Genomic DNA, 22,440 nt, shown 5'->3' with positions numbered 1-22,440 from the left:
GAAGTGCATACGGATGCTTCAGATAGGGCTATTGGTGGAGTGCTTGTGCAAGAGGGACATCCGGTTGCTTTCGAGAGTCGGAAGCTAAATGACGCGGAACAGAATTACTCGACGCATGAGAAAGAAATGACGACAGTAGTGCACTGCCTTGGCATATAGAGAGTATATCTGTTGGGGCTGGAATTTTTTGTCAAGACTGACAATGTTGCCAACACATTCTTCTGGACGCAGAAGAAATTGTCGCAGCGACAAGCTCAATGGTAGGAATTCTTGGCCGAATATGATTTTGTATGGAAGCACAAACCGGGAAGCCACAATCAGGTTGCAGATGCACTTAGCAGACACGAAGTAATCGCTACTGTTCTTGCTATTGTTCAGGTGGAGTCGGACATGTTGTGCCGACTTCGTCAAGTTGCGGGGGAGGATGCAGCGTACAAGAAATTGGTTGAGCTTGTACAAGAAGGGACAATACGGAGGTATTGGTTGGAACAAGACCTACTCTATGCAAAGGGGGGTTGAATCTTCGTGCCAAAGGGAGAGCTGCGGAAACACTTATTGATGGAGACTCATGATCCGCAGTGGGCTGGACATCCAGGTAGAGAAAGGATGGTTGCTCTCCTATCACAGACTTATTATTGGTCGAAGATGGAGGAAGACGTAGAACTTTATGTCAGGACTTGTCTAGTGTGCCAACAAGACAAGACTTTACGGTAGCGTGAGGCAGACTTGTTACAGCCGCTGCCGATTCCAGAAAGACCTTGGGTGTCGGTCTCAATGGATTTCATTGTTGGTTTTCCAAAGGTGGATGGCATGAACACAATCATGGTTGTTGTGGACAGATTCACTAAGTATGCGGTGTTTGTCGCTGCCCCAACAGTGTGTACAGCTGAAGTGGCCGCTGAATTATTCTACCGTAACGTGGTGAAGTACTTTGGAGTACCTTCTGACATTGTAAGTGATCGTGATGTGCGATTCACGGGCAGATTCTGGACAGCATTGTTCAACATGATGGGAACAAGGCTGAAGTTTTCAACTGCCAATCACCCGCAAACTGATGGGCAGACGGAAAGGATAAATGCTTTGTTGGAGGAATATTTGAGACACTACGTGACAGCGATGCAGCGAAACTGGCTGGAGTTGCTGGATAGTGCGCAGTTTTGCTATAATCTTCAAAAATCCTCGGCAACAGAAGCAAGTCCGTTTGAGCTGGTTTTGGGAGCCCAACCCCAAACTCCTGCGGAGATTGCAGTGCAGATATCGGGTGGGAAGAGTCCAGCGACGTACAGGTTTGCAATGGAACGACAAGAACTGTTTGAGCAGGCCCAAGATAGCTTGGGTAAGGCAAGGAAAAGGATGCTCAAATATGCCAATCAAAAGCGAAGATTGCTGGAATTCAGTGTGGGTGACAAGGTGTTGCTCAAGTTAACTCCGCAAATTTGGAAGAAAATTGTGGGGACGACGAAGCACCGAGGGTTGGTGCCAAGGTATGACGGGCCTTTTGAGATCATTGAAAAGGTAGGGGCTGTCGCATACAGATTGAAGCTGCCCGAACGGCTGAAGCTTCATCCTACTTTTCACGTAAGTTACTTGCGGCCTTTTTATGAAGATCACGAGGATCCAAAAAGAAGTAAGTCGCAACGAGCTCCTCCTACGATTCATAAACAATTTGACGATGGTATTGTCAAGATTATGGATCATCGTAGACTCGGCCAACATCGAAAGAATCGGCGGACAGAATTCTTGATAAAATGGAAGAAAAATGAGGAGGTTTCGTGGGAAAAAGATACAGATTTATGGCAATTTGAGGACCAAATACAAGACTACCTCACGTCTATTCTGACGAGGGCGTCAAACTCTTTTAGTGGGGGTGGTTTGTTAGGGCTCTAGGAGCGGGGGCGCGCCAATGAAAGCGCACTGCCTAGAATTCGGCAGCGATGGACAGCGGCAGCCTTGCATAAGCAGAAATGAATTCAGCAGGCATCGTGCAATGATCTATGCGAGTCTTTGAGCTACGACTTAGCATGGACGTGGGGGCTTAGATACTGGACCTTCTAAGTCAGAAGGTGACGCAGCAGAACAGGCAGTTGGGACTGCCTTGTGGGCAGACAGAACATGGGGGGAAGTGGCCGAAAACATGGGGGAGAAAGTGCTCCACCATGCCCTGAAAATAAGGATGTGGGGTGAGCCACTAAGTTAATGGGGGAGCTGGTGCTCCACTAGGCCCTGAAAATAGGGATCATGGGGGAGATAGTGCTCCACTATGCCCTGAAAATAGGGATCATGGGTGAGCATAGCAGCTCACATTTCTGTCTATATATAGGCTGCCAAGCCTCTGCTGTGTAGCATGCGATTTTGTGCACAACACACACACTCTTGTTGTGTATTCCTTTGTTGATGAGATAAATAAAGGTTGAGAGGGATTCATGTAATCTTGTTGTGCTTGCTTGTGTTGGTTTCCTTGTTTACGACGAAGCTACTGTGAGAACCTCTTTGGGTGAGCGAAACACATAGTCGTAGGAAACACGAGCGAAAAGGGGTGAGGCAAGGCTGAGTCTAGTCGGGACTAGGCTGCCGCATTGGGTTGTATTTCGTTGCGAAAAATTTAACCCTGTGACACATTCCATTAGGACAATCCTTCTCACGGCAGGAAACCTAGGAATGATCTCTTTTTTTCTTTTTCTTTTTAATTTTGAGATGGAAAACCAGAAGAAACAAGGATTCCATACACTCCTCATCAACTTTGGACCACCCCTTCTGATCAACCTCGTATATGAGTTTTTTCTAATCAAGGAAGCGATCTCTCGCTTCCCCTTGGTTGCTTTGGACACAGAATTCCCTGGTACTATCTTTCAATTAAATCGTGACAAGAGTTCGCTGTCTCATGCCACTCCCTATGGAAACTACTGTCTCATGAAGTGGAATGTTGATCTCTTGAAAATAATTCAACTTGGGATAACTCTTTCTGATTCTCATGGAAATCTTCCAAGTTTCGGAACAGAATTCCAATATGCGTGGCTGTTTAATTTCCGGGATTTCAATATCAAGCACGATCATCACAGTGAAGAGTCTATTGGGTTACTTGAACGCCAAGGTATTGATTTGAAGAAGAACAGAGAGAAGGGTATTGATTCCTCGGATTTTGGAAGGCTGATTTTGAGTTCTGGACTTGTTTCCAATAATTCTTCAATAACTTGGATTACTTTTCATGGTGCTTATGATTTTGGATTCTTGATCAAGATTTTAACTAAACGAGAGTTGCCAAGTGATATGCGGTCTTTTTTGGGGATGATGAGGTTTTTCTTTGGGGTTCGAGTTTATGATACAAAATTCATGATGGGATGCATTAGTGGCTTGCACGGTGGATTCGAGAGGGTGGCTATGTTACTTGGTGTTGAACGAATAACGGGAAGAAGGCACCAGGCAGGATCTGATAGCTTGTTAACTCTTCAAACATTCGTGAGATTCAAGGAGTCGTGTGCTAAAATTGATCTCGAGAAATTGAATGGCTATGAGGGAATGATGTTTGGACTGTGTGAAGGCTGGTCAGGGTTCACTTACGCACCTGATACATTCATAGGCACTCTAGTTTGAAGGAATATCAATGGAGTTGTACTTTCAGGTCTATCAAATATTTTCAGTGTCATCTCTCTTTTTTTCGCTTAAACTTTTTAATCCAAGTTCCTCGATTTTATGCTTATATTTTTCCCCCTTGATTAGCTATATATTCTGATTTGTTTTGCTTTAATTCAAGTTTGCCTTAAAGCCAGATCTCGCATTGATTTGTCAGAAAGTGTAATGAGAAAGCCTATAACAGCAGTCGTCCTAGCAACTAGCTAGGGACTTGAGCTACAATAACTTTGCTTAGATATACCTACAGTCAGAAAAATGTATAATTAATTGTTCTAACGTAGATGTTCATACTGCATCGATTATCACCAGCAGTAGAGGTGATATGAAATTGATCTAATAAGCAGGCGCAACAAATCTCAACAGTCTTAACATACAGCAAGGAAATTATAACTCAGGAAGACGATCGATAAATATAGAAGAGATGCTCATGTACTTTTTTTTCCTGATAAACCAGAACAATCTTTGCAGAAATTATTATTATTATTATTATTCAGAAGAGGAAACTAATGGTGGTTCAAAATCAAAAGCAACGTTTTGGCTGCTTTTCATTTGAACTGTGGTTTGAAACGCGGCATGCCATGTAAACAAACGGTATCGTTGTATCGAAGTATTATTTCAAGAACTAAAAGCGAAGCTGCTGTACAGCCAAACAGCAACATAAAGTCTTTTCTTAAACAGTAAATTTACCTACGCACCCAAGGTATATGGGTTGCCCTCATAACCTTTCCCGCAAGAACATTCGTAGGCTAAAGTCAAAGAGTGCTCAAGAAGGGAATATTTGCAACTCATGGTCTTGGGTCATATTTCCAAAGCTTGTAATCCATCACCCAAGCCAGCACCACCGGAGCATATTCCCGATCATGAAACACTTGCGGATTGTTTATATCGGAGAACGCAACCCATTCTTGGTCTGCTAGGAAAGTAAGCTTGCATCCACTGCTGTCTTGACTCTCATTTTTAGTTTCTAGACTTGGATTAAATAAGGAGCTCTTGCTACGCAGCAGCGCTTACCAGAACAGAGACTATTCATTTCTTGCCCATAAATAATGGTTGTTTGATTATTGTAGGGAACGCATGTTGAGTCACATCCACTGACTTGGGGCCCAATCTCTGTCAATAGAGCACGGATGTTGCAGCCGACTGCAATGAATAGATTACAGAAGGAGAAAAAGAAAGGACTTCCCTCCAAGTTCACAGGTGGACCGGATTGCCTACCAGAACAATTGGAAGACATAATTGGACCTTTGACAACGGCAGCACCATCTCCAATATTCAGAACCTCCATATTGGTTTTTCTTATGAAAACCCTAGGAGGGCTGGCTGCTTCGTCGCAAACAATCTCAAACGATTCTTCCAGGTAGCAATCTTTTGTCGTTCCAAAAGGGCACGGAATGCTGATGTTTCCACAGTGATCTTGACAACCACGCTTTGCTATAGGTGCAACTGCTCTTGCTAACTGAAATAAGGTGGGCAGCAGTAGGAGAATGATTGGAGACAAGAAATATTTGTAGGCCATTTTCATTTTCTCGTATTGTTTCGGAGTTCAACATGGTTGAGTTTGTTCAAGACTTTATAGGCATGTTCTAGGCTTTCTAGTTTAATCTAGCAGGAGGACAAGTGGATTCAATTGTCTGGATTAGAAAATAGACATGGGTACTAGTTTAGTTGGAAACAATGTGCCTAGCTAGCAGGACTTCCTCAAAGTACTGTATGTTTGTGAGAGCGTAGAAAGATTAAAATTAACATTTTGGTGAAGGATTCGTGGAGAGTAGAAGGTGAGAAAAATCGACATGAGAAGGGTAATAAAGTTTCCTATATATTTGAGTATTTTCAAAAATAATTTGTTCTAGGGATTTACTAAATAAAATAATTATTCTTTGAATTTTTTATAGAAGATTTGGAGATTATATTAATTTCTCAAGGGGACTTTAATTATTTGTGATGAATTTGCACAACAAATAATATAAGAACTAATAATGGAAAGGGAATATTTAAGATCAAGATAGCTATATTCTACAAGGCATCAAAACAAAGTCTTTTGAAGAATTGGCTACTCATGCACACGATATGGAACTTAGCATTGCGGCGGCTGAAAGTTCATTATTACCAATGCAAGAGCCTAAAAGAAATAAGCCTGAAAGTCGTAGATTCGGAAAGAGCACTCTAAAGGTCGAGGGAAAGCAATCTTTAGTAGTTAACTCTACTGCTGTAAAAGTACCAACTGGAGTTAAGAGGAATGATCATGTAACGCCGACTACTTTTCAAAAGGGTGAAAAAAAGAAACCATCCTTGAAAAAGCGACAAGAAAAAGTGTATCCATTTCCTGACTCAGACATATCTAGGATGCTGGATGATCTGCTTGAGGCAAATATCATTGAGTTGCCGAAGGTGAAACGCCCTGAAGAAGCAAACCAAGTAGATAATCTAAATTATTGCAAATATCATTGCTTAATCAGTCATCCTTTAGAGAAGTGTTTTGTGTTGAAAGACAAGATCATGAGGCTACACGAGAATGGAGATATTGTTTTCGATGATGAAATAGCAGCCTCTAATATCACAACCACGATCAATTTAGGACCATGTCAATCACTCCCTACACTAAGTTTCGGCTCCTTTGAACCTACAAGACTTGATGCCATCTTCCCGATGAGCTTCACTGCATCCTCAAGTAAAACTCCATGTATAACCCTCGCACCTCAAGTTGACAACTTGAAGCCTGATTCGTCTGAAAATTATGATGATGAAAGATGGACTTTAGTCACACATAGAAGAGGAAGGAGGACATGCATGCAGATGACAAAGCCAACTAGAATGAGAATCTCAATAGTGAGAAAGCTGATTGATGAGCCAATACTCCGAAAGATTCAATGAAAGTCCATACCAGCCACAAAGGAGGGTTTTTCAGTACAAAATCTAAGAAAGCCCGTTACACTGAATGAGTACATGCCAATAGAGATGAGAAGAATTGAAAATGTACTTGTTACTTGCTATCATGTTGATGAAGAGAAAACTCCTATTGAACTTTTCATGAAGGAAGGTTATGATGACTCTTCAAATTTATCTCACGGTGTATGCACAACAGAGATATCCTTCAATGATGAAGACTTGCTGCTTGGATCAAAACTCCATAACCGACCTCTTTTCATTAAAGGATATGTTGATGAAAAGATGGTGAATCGTATCTTGGTGGATGATGGCTTAACAGTCAATATACTACCTCTTAAGACTATGAAAGAGCTAGGGGTTCCAATGGATGAACTTTTCCCAAGTCATCTGATGATTCAAGGTGTCGCACGTCCAAAAAATCTACGCGGCGTCGACTGGCGATTTTTCATTTGTTGTTTGATTTGATTGGTTCGTTGGAGTCGCCACATAGTAATTTATTGAAGGCTACTAGAAAACCAAGGTACTGGTCTTATCAGAGATTTGCGAGTAAGGGACTGGTTGTGGTTAAGGAAGGTATTAGCACCCCTAACGCACCCTACCTGAGGTAAGCTGCTTCATGGACTTGATGTGTTAAAGAAGTTTTAAAAATTCTGTTCTTTCATCGAATTTTAGAAATACAACTTACATGTAAGTTCATAATTCTTTATCCGTGAAGAAATCAAAATATTAAATTCTTTTTTATTAAAAAAAAGCATTCATAAATAAAATTCCAATCACACATTCACTTTCACTATACTTTTCTTTTCCCTTCTTTTTTTTTACATCCACATTACAAATTAAAAAAAATTCAACACTAAACAAAAATTACATTACATAATTTAAAAATTACAAAATGGTCCCTAAAACTCCAGAAATTGCAGGGAAGGACTTCTGCAAGTCGGAACAGTGCCGCATGAACATTCGAGGAAAGCCCGGGGATCTGGCACGACTTCCTCCTTTCTCCCCTTCTTCACCGGCGGTGACCTGCAAAACCACAAAAAAAAAACACAGCAAGGAGTGGATCCTTTTTAGATATGTTCTCGGTCTACCTTTCTCCTCTCGGATTTCTGCTCTTCCTTTCTTCCTCTAGGGTCTAACGCCGCCGTTGCTGGTTGCTGTCTGGGTGGTTGAAGATCGTAGAAGAAGCTGTAGTGGCTGCTGGCGGTGGCCTTGCTGCTGTCCTCCGTTGGGACTCTTGCAGTGGCCTTCTTGGCCGCGAGGGAGAGCAACGGCCAGTGGAGGGGCGTGGCCGGCTGGTTTTAGGTCACGAAGCAGGGTCCAGCAGCCGGGAGAGGGAAGCCGATGGGTCGGTTGTTGCACGGTGACAGAGGGAGGGTCTGGAGTCTGTTGTTGACAAAACAGATGGCGTTCCTGGCTGGGGCTTCAGTCGGCTGAAACGGGGAAAGAGGGGAGACCAAATAGAGCTGAAAAATCAAAAGAAGGCAGGCGGCGCTGGGTTCTTTCTTTTCCAAGGGAGCGGCAGCCTGCTCCTCCTTTTTTCAAAAAGAGAGGCCAGCGCTGTGGCTGAGGAAGAAAATCATCAGGGGCGGCTGCTGGGGAGAAAAAGTGAGATGGAGAGGGTAGAAGGGAGGCTTGCGTCCAGCGGCTGAGGAAGAAGAAAATCAAAAGGGAAGGGCTCTATGTTGTTGGCTAGAAAATGGGGGGAACGGTGTGGAGGCTGGTTTGGGCCAAGAAAGAGGGAAATCGAAAAGTGTATGGGGGCTGTGATTAGCACTTAAAAGTGCATTCTCATTAAGGCTTTATATCATCGTATTGCACTAAAGTATCGTTAAATTCCCAAACTAAAGCATGTTTTATAATAACAAGTCTAATAATATAATATATCTTTAATTTATGGTAAATGCTTGTTTTGAATGCAGGTATATCTCACAATTCAAAGGATTGATTGATGTGATTAACTATTGAAAGTGAAGAGACAAAAGGAGGACTAGGCTAGGAGAAGAGATGCTGGTTCAATTCCAAACTGGGACACCATTCGGTTATTTGATCATAACTGGAGTTGTAGAACTCGGATTTAGGTCCACTTTATATGGATGGAAAGATAAGACATAGACCTAAAACTTTCATGTGGGTCCCAAGACTCAATTATGCCGTTTTCAAGTTCAAATCTTAGCAACAACGGAGAAGTCGGAACCTGTCCTGCAGCTCAAACACTGTTCGGTTTTCAGCTCATATCTTGAGTTCTAGAAGTCCAAATAAGCTCTGGTTTTTTTTGCTGGAAAGCTGAGACAATTTCCCATAGATTTCATGAAACAAAGGGCTCAAATTCTGATGTTAGCAATGACGTTTTGGCCAGCCAACAATATCAAAAATCTGCCAACAATATCAAGAACCAGCAGCCAACAATATCAAAAACCAGCCACCAAATCAATGGTTGCCTACCAATCAATAGTTCTAAATCTTAGCCTATAAAAGGAGGCATTTGCCATGTATTTAGTCATATTATTTCTCAGATCAAAATCATGTTCTTGCTTTCTCTCTTTATATCTTTGTAATGTTCAAGTTTTCTTTCATGTTATATTAATCTCTTGTTTATGCTTTTTCATTTCCTTTCATATACTTAGTTAACTTATATCATAATCATGTTCTTATCTTGTTTATTTATGTTTTTCTTCTTCATTATGTTTAGCTAAGTTAATTATGTCAAGGTGAAAAGGTTTTACTAATGGTGTTAGAATAGATATAATATAAACTCAACATGGACTTTAATGTTTATATCCAAGATAAATTGTTATTAGCATGTCTTATCTTTTTATCTTACTAATTCTTAATACCTTGCTTGTTAAATGGTTAATCTAGATTTATGTTGTATAACACTTGGTACATCGAATGCTTGATCCTTCATAGTTTTCGGCCGACATCGTTGTTATGATAGGAACTTGATTTGTTGTTAACATAAGCTACCAACATGAATGCCTGATGATATTTATAAGTATGGTGTTACTTAGACAAGATAATTAATATGATCATGTTAATACTTTATAATGAGCCATTAATGATAAATCATCCGATTAGAACCTCCTTTGTGTGTGGTTTCTAGTTGAGTAATAAAAAGAGTTTATATTATATTTATTTGAAATACCATTAGTGAATCCTCTAACCTTGACATTTGTTTTTATCATTGTTTAATCCTTACATTAATCTTCCATCTCAAAGTTCTCATTAATTTCTTCCTCTTCTTCTTTTTATTACTACTACTACTACTACTATTATTATTATTATTATTATTATTATTATTTACATTCTTGTTATATGTTATGTACGTTAAGTATGCTCTGTATTTGATCAAGGATCCTGACATTGTTGGTCTTGCCTTGTTCATTCGCATCAGAAATCTGTTTATATTATATAATATATCTCTTTGATCTTTTCATAAAATCAGTATATAGGCTGGAAACCTGTGACCCGATCTTTTAGATCATTCTCAGGTATAACAACGCCACGTACTGAGTATTATTATTATTATTATTATTATTATTATTATTATTATTATTACTATTATTATTATAATTGTTATTGTTGTTGTTGTTGTTGTTGTTGTTGTTGTTGTATTGTTATTTATAATTTATACAATTAACCTCTCTGTGGTTCGACCCCGGTCTTGCCGGGTTATTTATTACTTCAACATTCCTGCACTTGGGATAAGACATCAATCTTTTGGTCGTGACAAGTTTTTGGCGCCGTTGCTGGGGAGGTAAGTATTGTATAAATTTTATATTTCTTTTATTTTCTTTTGTTTTTTTACTTTTATTTATTTTTCTAATTTTGTTCCTTTTCTTTTTCTTTTTCTTTTTCTTTTTCTTTTCTTTTGCACTTGCATGAGAGTTTGGACACGTACATTAAGTGGTAGACTTTCTAGGAAATCCTCAATTTCTTTAGAAAACATGGCCGAAGAAGATAACCAGTCAATTCATAATGAGAATAATGAGAATAATCATGTGAGAACACTTAGAGATCACATGAATCCAACAAGAACAAGTGCACCATCATGTATAGTTTTTCCTCCTGATGCTTCTCATTTTAATTTTAAGCCAGGTATTATTCAACTTTTACCCACTTTTCATGGCTTAGAATTAGAAAATCCATATTTGCATTTAAGAGAATTTGAAGAAGTTTGTAACACCTATAATGACTTAAATTGTAGCATGAACACCATCAGATTAAAGTTTTTTTCGTTTTCATTAAAAGATAAAGTAAAAACATGGCTACAAAATATTAGGTCAGGATCCATTCGTGCTTGGGATGAAATGCAACAACAATTTTTAAAGAAGTTTTTTCCGTCTCACAGAACAAACTCTTTCAAAAGACAAATCACCACTTTCACTCAAAAACCAGGAGAAACATTTTACAAGTGTTGGGATAGATATAAAGACTTGCTTAATACCTGTCCTCATCATGGTTTTGAAACATGGAGATTGGTCTCACAATTTTATGAAGGGTTAACACCTAAAGATAGGCAAATGGTGGAATTGATGTGCAATGGAACTTTTGAAGATAAAGACCCTGATGAAGCAATGGAGTACCTAGACTTGCTAGCTGAAAATGCTCAAAATTGGGACACCACAGGTACGTGTGAGGCACCAGGTAAAACTCAACCTCATACATCTAATGGAGGCATGTATAACCTTAGGGAAGATCATGACCTCCAAGCCAAATTTGCATCTTTAGCTAGAAAAGTTGAGGCACTAGAATTAAAAAAGAGTGGTCAAATAAAATCTGTTCAAGAAATTGTGTGTCAAATTTGTGAAACTAATGAACACTCAACCAATGATTGTCCAACTTTGCCTTCTTTTAAGGAATGTCTCCATGAACAAGCCAATGCTTTAAATAGTTTCCAAAGGCCAAGTCATAACCCATACTCACAAACGTACAACCCTGGTTGGAGAAATCACCCAAATTTCAGTTGGAAGAGTGGTAACAATAATGCACAAACTTCACAGCCACCATTTCAAGCACAACATAATTTTCAAAATTCTCATGGATATGCACCTCCTTATATTCCCCCTCCTAGAAGAAATCTTGAGGAAACACTGCATGCATTCATTGAAAAGCAAGAGACAATCAACACTCAAAATGCTCAAACCATGGCAGATCTAAAAGATACTCTTGCAAAGTTCACATCTGCTCTTAGTTTTCAGGAGAAAGGTAAGTTTCCATCTCAACCCCAGCAAAATCCCAAAGGGCAATACAATTCAAGTGCAAGTGGTTCTGGAAGCCAACATATGGATCAAGTCAAATCAGTCACTACTCTCCGCAGTGGTAAGGTTATTGAAAAACCCGTTCTTGAACCTTGTGAGAAAGAAGATGAGTTAGTCTCTGAGGGTAAGGAAAGGGTTGAACCTGAACACTGCAAGGAGGAGACTGATTCCCCACCAGCACTTCCATTTCCTCATGCCATGACCAAACAAAGGAAAGTCAATCACAATTCTGAAATCTTTGAAACTTTCAAACAGGTAAGGATCAATATACCTTTGTTAGATGCTATTAAACAGGTACCGTCTTATGCTAAATTTTTGAAAGATCTGTGCACTGTGAAGAGAAAACTGAATGTGAAAAAGAAAGCCTTTTTAGCCGAACAAGTAAGTGCCATTCTTCAGAATGATAATGCTTTGAAATATAAAGACCCTGGTTGTCCTACAATTTCTTGCTTTATTGGAGAACATAAAATTGATAGAGCTTTACTTGATCTTGGAGCTAGTGTGAATTTACTTCCATATTCGGTTTTTCAAAGTCTCAATCTAGGTGAGTTAAAACCTACTTCTGTAACTCTTTTACTTGCTGATAGATCTGTAAAAGTGCCTAGAGGAGTAGTTGAAGATGTGTTAGTACAAGTTGATAAATTCATCTTTCCTGTGGATTTTATTGTCTTGGATACACAACCTATTGAAGCATGCAATTCAATTCCTGTTATTTTAGGACGTCCATTTCTTGCAACTTCTAATGCATTGATTAATTTTAGGAATGGAGTGATGAAGTTATCTTTTGGAAACATGACATTGGAGATGAATGTTTTTAACATTTGCAAGCAACCTGGAGATGATAATGATTTACAGGAAGTAGATTTTATTGAAAAATTAATTTGTGATCAATTTGAAAACACTTCCAGTGAAACTGAGTTTAATGAATCTGATGATTTGCAAATGGTTTATTTTCAGGAAGAATCAAAGGCAAATAGTTGGAGACCAAAAATTGAGGAATTGCCACCACGATCAATTGAGTCCATACCTTTAAGTGTTCAACCACCAAAACCCGATTTGAAGCCATTACCATGTAATCACAAATACTCATTTTTGGGAGAAAATGAAACTTTTCCGGTAATAATTTCTTCCAAACTTAATGTTCATCAAGAAGGTAAGTTATTACAAACTCTGAAAATGCACAAAAATGCATTAGGATGGACCATAGCTGACATAAAAGGAATTAGTCCTTTGATTTGCACATACAAGATTTATTTGGAGGAAAATGCTAAACCCTCTAGAGAAATGCAACGAAGGCTTAATCCTAATATGAAAGAAGTAGTGAGGAATGAAGTCATTAAGCTTCTAGATAATGGAATCATTTATCCTATTTCTGACAGCAAATGGGTAAGTCCTACCCAAGTTATACCTAAAAAGTCTGGAGTTACTGTGATAACAAATGAGAAGAATGAGTTAATTCCAACTAGGACTATTACTGGTTGGCGCATGTGCATTGACTATAGGAAACTTAATTCAATGACTAGAAAAGATCATTTTCCTTTACCTTTCATGGATCAAATTCTAGAAAGAGTTGCAGGTCATGAATTTTATTGTTTTCTAGATGGCTATTCGGGTTACAACCAAATTGAAATTGCATTTGAAGATCAAGAGAAAACTACTTTCACATGTCCATTTGGTACATTTGCATACCGAAGGATGCCTTTTGGATTATGTAATGCACCAGCCACGTTTCAAAGATGCATGCTTAGCATATTCAGTGATATGGTTGAACGTTTTCTTGAGATTTTTATGGATGATTTTTCTGTTTTTGGTGATTCATTTGATGATTGTTTAACTAACTTGGAAAAGGTTTTGAACAGGTGTGAAGAGAAGAATCTTGTGCTAAATTGGGAAAAATGTCATTTTATGGTAACAAACGGCATTGTACTTGGTCATATTGTTTCATCAATAGGAATTGAGGTTGACAAATCTAAAATCGAGTTAATTGCTAACTTGCCAACACCAAAATCTGTTAAAAACGTTAGATCATTCTTAGGACATGCTGGTTTTTATAGAAGGTTCATCAAAGATTTTAGTGTAATATCTAAGCCATTGTGTAACCTTCTAACAAAGGATAATGTTTTTGAATGGACTGAACATTGTGAAGAAGCCTTTGTTAAACTTAAAAACTTGCTTACTTCTGCTCCTGTCATTCAACCTCCTGATTGGTCATTACCTTTTGAAATAATGTGTGATGCTAGTGATTATGTCGTGGGTGTTGTTTTAGGACAAAGAAAAGATAAGAAACCCTATGTGATTTACTATGCAAGTAAAACTTTAAATAGTGCTCAAATGAATTACACCACCACTGAAAAGGAATTACTTGCAGTAGTATTTGCATGTGAAAAATTCAGATCTTATCTTGTTGGCTCACCTGTTATTGTTTTTAGCGATCATGCAGCGTTGAAATATCTTCTTTCTAAGAAGGATTCTAAGGCTAGATTGGTGCGGTGGATTTTGTTACTTCAAGAATTCGATATCACAATCAAGGATAAGAAAGGCACCGAAAATGTTGTCGCGGATCATTTGTCAAGATTGACAACTGATTCGAGATCTGACATCACACCAATCAATGACTACTTTCCTGATGAATCTTTACTTTCTGTCTCTACGATGCCTTGGTTTGCTAATATAGTTAATTTTCTTGTTTCAGGACATTTGCCAGCTCATTGGAGTACCCAAGACAAAAGAAAGTTCTTGAACGAAGTGAAGAACTTTTATTGGGATGACCCTTACTTGTTCAAATATTGTCCTGATCAAATATTTCGAAGATGCATTCCCGACAATGAGGTAAGTAGTGTCATTAAATTTTGTCATTCTGAGGCATGTGGGGGTCATTTCTCATCAAGAAAGACAACTGCAAAAATCTTACAATGTGGATTTTATTGGCCCACCATGTTCAAAGACACGCATGCATTCTGCAAAACTTGTGAAAATTGTCAAAAGCTAGGATCTATTTCAAGACGTCACATGATGCCTTTAAATACTATTCTTGTTATTGAAATCTTTAACTGTTGGGTTATAGATTTTATGGGTCCATTTCCTCCATCATTTGGTTTTGTGTACATATTAGTCGCAGTAGACTATGTTTCAAAATGGATAGAGGCAATTCCAAGTCGTAACAATGATCATAAAACAGTGATCAAGTTTTTGAAAGAAAATATTTTGAGTCGATTTGGAATCCCTCGGGTCATGATAAGTGATGGTGGAACACATTTCTGTAACAAGCCATTTGAGTCTTTAATGAAGAAATATGGAATCACACATAAAGTTGCCACCCCTTATCACCCTCAGACAAATGGACAAGTAGAACTTGCTAATAGGGAGATCAAACAAATCTTGGAAAAAACAGTGAACCCTAATCGGAAGGACTGGTCTTTAAGACTTAATGATGCACTTTGGGCTTATCGCACTGCTTTTAAAACATCATTAGGTATGTCATCTTATAGGTTGGTTTATGGAAAACCTTGTCATTTGCCTGTGGAACTTGAACACAAAGCTTATTGGGCTATTAAAGCTTTCAATTCAAACCTGGATGATGCTAGCCATCTGCGTAAGTTGCAAATAAATGAGCTTGAGGAAATAAGAAATGATGCATATGAAAATTAAAAAATTCATAAAGCAAGAATCAAAGAGTTTCATGATAAGAGAATCTTGAGAAAAACATTTGATGTTGGTCAAAAAGTTTTGCTTTATAATTCTCGACTCCATTTATTTCCTGAAAAGCTAAGATCAAGATGGAGCGGTCCATTTATTGTGAAACATGTGTATCCTTATGGGGCCTTTGATATTGAGAATCCAAAGAATGGCAATGTTTTTAAGGTAAATGGACATCGTTTGAAAGCTTACTTTGATAATTTTCCTAGTGAAATTGAATCCATTGGTTTGAATGATGCTGTATATAAAGGTTGATTATATTGTTTTTCTCACATTGTTTTTGTGTTTCTTTTTTGTGTGACTCTTGTTTTGCTAGTCTTTCTCCAACCCCGGTCAAATGGTGGATAACGGTACTCCGTGACTCTTAAGTCGGTTCTTTCAGTTTCCCATGATAACTGATATCTGTGTATATATTTGTTCAATTTCTTATTCCTTCTCTTTTCTTTGCATCTCTCCTCCACTTCTCTTTTGAAAAATGGACACCACTCTTGAAAAATTGAAAAAGTATTTTCCTGCCCTACCTCAGAATGCGATTACAAAAATTTACCGTGCTAGGTGTGAAAGATTGAGGTTGTTAATGAACCATGGAATTCCTGAAGATATTCGCTGGTTGATTGAAGCAAAGGTCCGATTATTAGGTGAGTCTTCCAATACTTTTATTTCATACATGCCTGGAACAGGTAAAAGCACTTTTGCAAAGAAACGTCGTGCAAAACGACTGAAAGTCTGTCACCGATGTGCCAGATGGACTTGTAATGCAAAATGTCGTTCTTTAGGAATTGTATCTATAAACCGTGAAGATAAAATACAATTCATTAAGGATGGCCTGAGTAAGGAGTCTTTAGATAATCTTCTATTAACTCTTGAGACGCATCCTAGTGGATATGTGCATTGTGCAATTCATGATTTATGGCCTCATTTTCATAAAGAACATGATCGACTTAGTCTTGGGAATCTGACTAAAAAAGACCTTGTTTGTCAGTTTTTAAGAAAACTGGATGGGAAGCCTATCCCCGACCCATAGAGGGCGTTTAAGCCGTTCTTGGACGTAAAACCAAGGGAAGATGTGAGCCACAATCACAGCTGTTTGTACATACACATGCTTTTTCAAAAAAAAAAAACAAAAAAAAACAAAGAGAGAGAGAGAGAGAGTAAGACTCCAGCTAGCCTACATATAGGTGGTATGATTGCATTTTCAATTTCTCATCTATAAAATCTTCTCTTCCTTCCCATCATTTCTACTCTACCCATTCATTTACTAGATATAGAAGTAATGGCCAGTTCCTCTGTTCCTAAAATAAAAAATATTTGTGTTTTTTGTGGATCCAGTCCTGGAAAAGAAAAGGAGTTTTTAGAATCAGCAAATCATCTTGGTCGGGTACTAGCTGAGAGAAAGATTCATTTAGTATATGGGGGAGGCAGCCTTGGGTTAATGGGGAGTGTTTCAATAGCTGCATTTTTAGGAGGCAGTCAAGTTTTGGGGGTCATCCCCAAAGCTTTAGCCGAAGGGGACATCATTGGAAAAACAGTCGGAGAGGAACTACAAGTCTCCACAATGTCTGAACGACTATCTGTAATGTTTAACCATGCTGACGCCTTTATTGCTTTACCAGGTGGTCTGGGAACTTTAGAAGAGATATTTCATATTTCATCTTGGGCTCAGCTGAACATTCACCAGAAACCTATAGGTTTGCTAAATGTTAATGGTTTTTATAATACTTTACTGTCTTTTCTTGATCATGCTGTGGAACAACAATTTCTAACATTTTCAGCGCGACAAATTCTCATCTCTGCTGCTACTGTTGAACAATTGATTGATGAACTTCAATCTTTCATCCCTGTAGTTGATTCCTCTATGAGTCGACTTAATTGGTCAATCACGGAACGCCGTAAAAAGCTTAGATTGGATTTAAGCCTTAGTTTGTGACAACTTGTGTCTTTGGTTTTATTAATGGTATAATGTTTGTGTTTTGTTGTTTATTATATTTGTTTAAGTGTGTTTCAGGTTTGTCAGTAGTCGCTGTTTCAGGTGATGTCTTCTATACTCTATCTTTCTACCTTAAAACATTGAGGACAATGTCTCGTTTTGGTTGGGGGGAGAGGGTAGTAGTTGATATTAAAAAAAAATAAAATTAAATAACTATGTTTTCTATTGTTACAACCATTTGCAAACCTGTTGTTACTAGGATGGCAGAGTAAAGGATGAACTTTAGTGACTCTTGAGACGCATCTTAGTAAACATTCTTAACAAGGTCTATTATACTACTTCTTGAAATATTCAGATTTACAAACTCTCACATTGTTATCACTTAATTCTGCTCATATACTCATTTAACAAGTATTCTTAAACCTTCATTTTCACACACACACTTTAACATATGATTGTGGGTTGCATATTGGATTATTACATTATTTATATTCTTTTGTTAAAGGTAACAACTAAGGGAAAGGGATAATATATAATATGAAGAAAAAAAAACAAAAAAATAAATAAAAGTAGATAAGTTTGGTTTCGTAGCCTCCTTGACTTAAGCAATTAAGCCCGAAGGGGTGTTTTAACACCTAGTACCCTAAAGTCAACTGACTTGGGAGCTATTGGCCCAGTGCTTGTTACATGGGTTAAGGAGAAAAGCTTAAGGGAATCAAACATTGCACTATCTACGTGTTAGTATCTGCAACCCGAGTTACTAAGCTCGTAGGGGTGTCTCAACACCTGATGCCCTAAGACCAACTGGTCTGGGAGTCATTAGCTAAAAGCTCGTTACATGGGTTCAAGATACATTGTATTATAAATTCTTGCTTTCAAAAAAAAAAAAAAAGATATTAATCCCAACCTAAGGAAGTTAACCTTAAACATTGGAACAAAATTTTGTTTTCTTCCATGAAAAGCTCCATAGCTATGTTTTGATTTACTGAGCACAAAAGGAAGGTTTATTAATATCTTGTTTAAGAAGTATGAAGTAGATATACAAATTTAACGAGAGTTTGTTTATTTGGATAGATTAATGGAAGTTAAATGATGAATACCTTGCTTTGTGGAACTTGCAAATTGTTTTTGTATTTTAACGCTTTGATTACTAGGGACTAGTAATAAGCTGGTTGGGGGTTCTGATTAGTACTTAAAAGTGCATTCTCATTAAGGCTTTATATCATCGTATTGCACTAAAGTATCGTTAAATTCCCTAACTAAAGCATGTTTTATAATAACAATCTAATAATATAATATATCTTTAATTTATGGTAAATGCTTGTTTTGAATGCAGGTATATCTCACAATTCAAAGGATTGATTGATGTGATTAACTATTGAAAGTGAAGAGACAAAAGGAGGACTAGGCTAGGAGAAGAGATGTTGGTTCAATTCCAAACTGGGACACCATTCGGTTATTTGATCATAACTGGAGTTGTAGAACTCGGATTTAGGTCCACTTTATATGGATGGAAAGATAAGACATAGACCTAAAACTTTCATGGGGGTCCAAGACTCAATTCTGCCGTTTTCAAGTTCAAATCTTAGCAACAATGGAGAAGTCGGAACCTGTCCTGCAGCTCAAACACTGTTCGGTTTTCAGCTCATATCTTGAGTTCTAGAAGTCCAAATAAGCTCTGGTTTTTTTTGCTGGAAAGCTTAGACAATTTCCCATAGATTTCATGAAACAAAGGGCTCAAATTCTGATGTTAGCAATGACGTTTTGGCCAGCCAACAATATCAAAAATCTGCCAACAATATCAAGAACCAGCAGCCAACAATATAAAAAACCAGCCACCAAATCAATGGTTGCCTACCAATCAATAGTTCTGAATCTTAGCCTATAAAAGGAGGCATTTGCCATGTATTTAGTCATATTATTTTTCAGATCAAAATCATGTTCTTGCTTTCTCTCTTTATATCTTTGTAATGTTCAAGTTTTCTTTCATGTTATATTAATCTCTTGTTTATGCTTTTTCATTTCCTTTCATATACTTAGTTAACTTATATCATAATCATGTTCTTATCTTGTTTATTTATGTTTTTCTTCTTCATTATGTTTAGCTAAGTTAATTATGTCAAGGTGAAAAGGTTTTACTAATGGTGTTAGAATAGATATAATATAAACTCAACATGGACTTTAATGTTTATATCCAAGATAAATTGTTATTAGCATGTCTTATCTTTTTATCTTACTAATTCTTAATACCTTGCTTGTTAAATGGTTAATCTAGATTTATGTTGTATAACACTTGGTATATCGAATGCTTGATCCTTTAAAGTTTTCGGCCGACATCGTTGTTATGATAGGAACTTGATTTGTTGTTAACATAAGCTACCAACATGAATGCCTGATGATATTTATAAGTATGGTGTTACTTAGACAAGATAATTAATATGATCATGTTAATACTTTATAATGAGCCATTAATGATAAATCATCCGATTAGAACCTCCTTTGTGTGTGGTTTCTAGTTGAGTAATAAAAAGAGTTTATATTATATTTATTTGAAATACCATTAGTGAATCCTCTAACCTTGACATTTGTTTTTATCATTGTTTAATCCTTACATTAATCTTCCATCTCAAAGTTCTCATTAATTTCTTCCTCTTCTTCTTTTTATTACTACTACTACTACTACTACTATTATTATTATTATTATTATTATTATTATTTACATTCTTGTTATATGTTATGTACGTTAAGTATGCTCTGTATTTGATCAAGGATCCTGACATTGTTGGTCTTGCCTTGTTCATTCGCATCAGAAATCTGTTTATATTATATAATATATCTCTTTGATCTTTTCATAAAATCAGTATATAGGCTGGAAACCTGTGACCCGATCTTTTAGATCATTCTCAGGTATAACAACGCCACGTACTGAGTATTATTATTATTATTATTATTACTATTATTATTATAATTGTTATTGTTGTTGTTGTTGTTGTTGTTGTATTGTTATTTATAATTTATACAATTAACCTCTCTGTGGTTCGACCCCGGTCTTGCCGGGTTATTTATTACTTCAACACTTCTGCACTTGGGATAAGACATCAATCTTTTGGTCGTGACAGGCTGTTGTTATTTGGTTCAGGGGGGTGAGCGGCTCTGTGGGGGAAGACCGTGTGGCTGTTCTGGGAAGGAGGAGGACCGGCTGAGAGGGAGAAGGAAAATCAACACCAGGAGGTAGGGGGGCGGCTGCTCTCCTTGAAAAAAATGGGTTTAGGTTTAGGTTTTTTTGTATTTTTTCTGATGTTGTCAAAATTGCCCCCCCTCTAAAAATTTAGTGTAGCATGGTATTTATAGGAAAAGTTTTGCTAGGTTTTCAAATTAGTCCCTCAACTTTTCCTTTCCTTCTCTTTTCCTCTTTTTTTTTGTAAATTTTGATTTTTCTTATTATTGTTTTTGTATTTTTTGAAAACGAGCAATATCAACGTCGACCCAATGAAGAAAATCAATGATTTTAAAAATAACGCGTTAAAAGTTGAACGCGTTCCAAATGTCTTTGAAAATTTAAATTCTTTTGAGACGATGCTAAAAATGCTAAAAATGATGCAAATGTATTAAAAATGTATTTTTTTTATTTTCAATGTTTTTCGCTATTTTTGGATTTTTCTGAAAATTTATCAAAACATGGGTCAAAAATTGGGTAGCAACACAAGGTTTTAATCAAGGAGGGCAAAACGCCATTGGAAAGATAAGACTTGTAATGCACATGGAAGATATGGAATCCAATGCACTTTTCCATGTCATAGATGCCAAAACTACCTACAATATGTTGCTTGGGCGACCATGGATGCATGAAAATTGTATCATCTCCTCAACACTCCACCAATGTTTTAAGTATTGCCGAGATGGACAAATAAGAAAGATAGTGGCGGACACCGACCCCTTCACCATTGCTGAAGCTCACTTTGCAGATGCAAAATTCTATTTCAAGTCAAATGTGATGGAAGAGCTACGATCCCCACCTGACCATCTAAGAGAGGGAAGAATTGACTCCAAAAGCTTAAAAGGGCATAAGTCATTTGCAAATGAAGGGGTGTCTCAGCCAACGAGGAATAAAGGAAAAGAAAAGGTGGTAGAAAACTTTGTTGACAATAAGCTACCACGTAAAGCCACAATATTCTGATATATCCCAGTATCAGTAAGAAAAGAGGGTCAATCTTCTTTTGCCAAGGATGAAGAAAAGATCAACAAGGGGCTTGAAAACTTGACCTTGCCAGCTACTAATCTCGCCTTGAACAATGTCTCAAAACCTTTATTAAAAGGGTTTGTTCATCAAATCGAGTCGGTGGTGATAAATCCTAGAGGACTCCCTGATAAACAGGCGAATGGTTTTGATCCCAATGCTTATAAGCTTTTAGCCAAGTCTGGTTATAGTCATGAGGACATCAATGAGTTAGCAAAGGATGGTGATACTACTCAACTTGAAGGTAAACAAGTTTCTGCAAGGACTAGAAAGTCATGGAGAGAGAAGAAAACTTCTGGCAAAACTTTAAAGGCTGGTCTTGGATATGAGTCTTCCACACAGCTGCATTTTCAGATTAATAAAGAAGCCTTGTAATACATAAGTGCGGAAGAAGTGAAGGATAAACAACAAAGTCAATTGGCACCTCTCAGAGCTTCAGTCTAGGATCGTCTTGGTGGAACTACAAGTCGTGCTCCTGTTTTTGCCAGGATTGGAACCCAAAATAATGGAAAGGCACGAAAATGCACATCAATCTTTGCAAGACTTGGACAAGCCATGTCAAAAGATGACAAACATGCATTTGATCATCAATCAAGTTTGATGGGTGATTCAAAGGTTCCTCATAGCAAAATACCTTCACGCATGAAGAGACAATGTGAATGGGTGGTGAGTGCTGAGGAGACATTGAAAGGAAAAACACGTACAATAGTGATAACAAACCCCTCTAATAAAGAAAAAGAAGATGAAATAATGAGTCTCACTTCAAATCACATCACTATTGAAGAAGATGATAATGATACGTTTGT

The 22,440-nt window shown here is 37.6% G+C and overlaps 1 protein-coding gene and 2 pseudogenes across 1 annotated transcript; 1 reads left to right on the top strand and 2 right to left on the bottom strand.

Moving 5' to 3' along the window:
- The first annotated feature begins 2,694 nt into the window (after nt 1-2,694).
- On the top strand, nt 2,695-3,591 carry LOC133682498 (probable CCR4-associated factor 1 homolog 11). The gene has a single exon (XM_062105854.1). The coding sequence runs from the start codon at nt 2,695-2,697 to the stop codon at nt 3,589-3,591; it is 897 nt and encodes a 298-aa protein (XP_061961838.1).
- Nucleotides 3,592-4,300: 709 nt separating this feature from the next.
- On the bottom strand, nt 4,301-5,152 carry LOC133703934 (wall-associated receptor kinase-like 8; annotated as a pseudogene).
- A 5,715-nt stretch (nt 5,153-10,867) lies between these two features.
- On the bottom strand, nt 10,868-10,978 carry LOC133681232 (small nucleolar RNA R71; annotated as a pseudogene).
- Between the last annotated feature and the right edge of the window lie 11,462 nt (nt 10,979-22,440).

The sequence above is a fragment of the Populus nigra genome, chromosome 1, assembly GCF_951802175.1.
Source record: "Populus nigra chromosome 1, ddPopNigr1.1, whole genome shotgun sequence".
NCBI classification, from domain to species: Eukaryota; Viridiplantae; Streptophyta; class Magnoliopsida; order Malpighiales; family Salicaceae; genus Populus; species Populus nigra.
The sequence above is the reverse complement of the archived record's forward strand: the minus strand, read 5'-3'. Positions and strand labels throughout refer to the sequence as shown.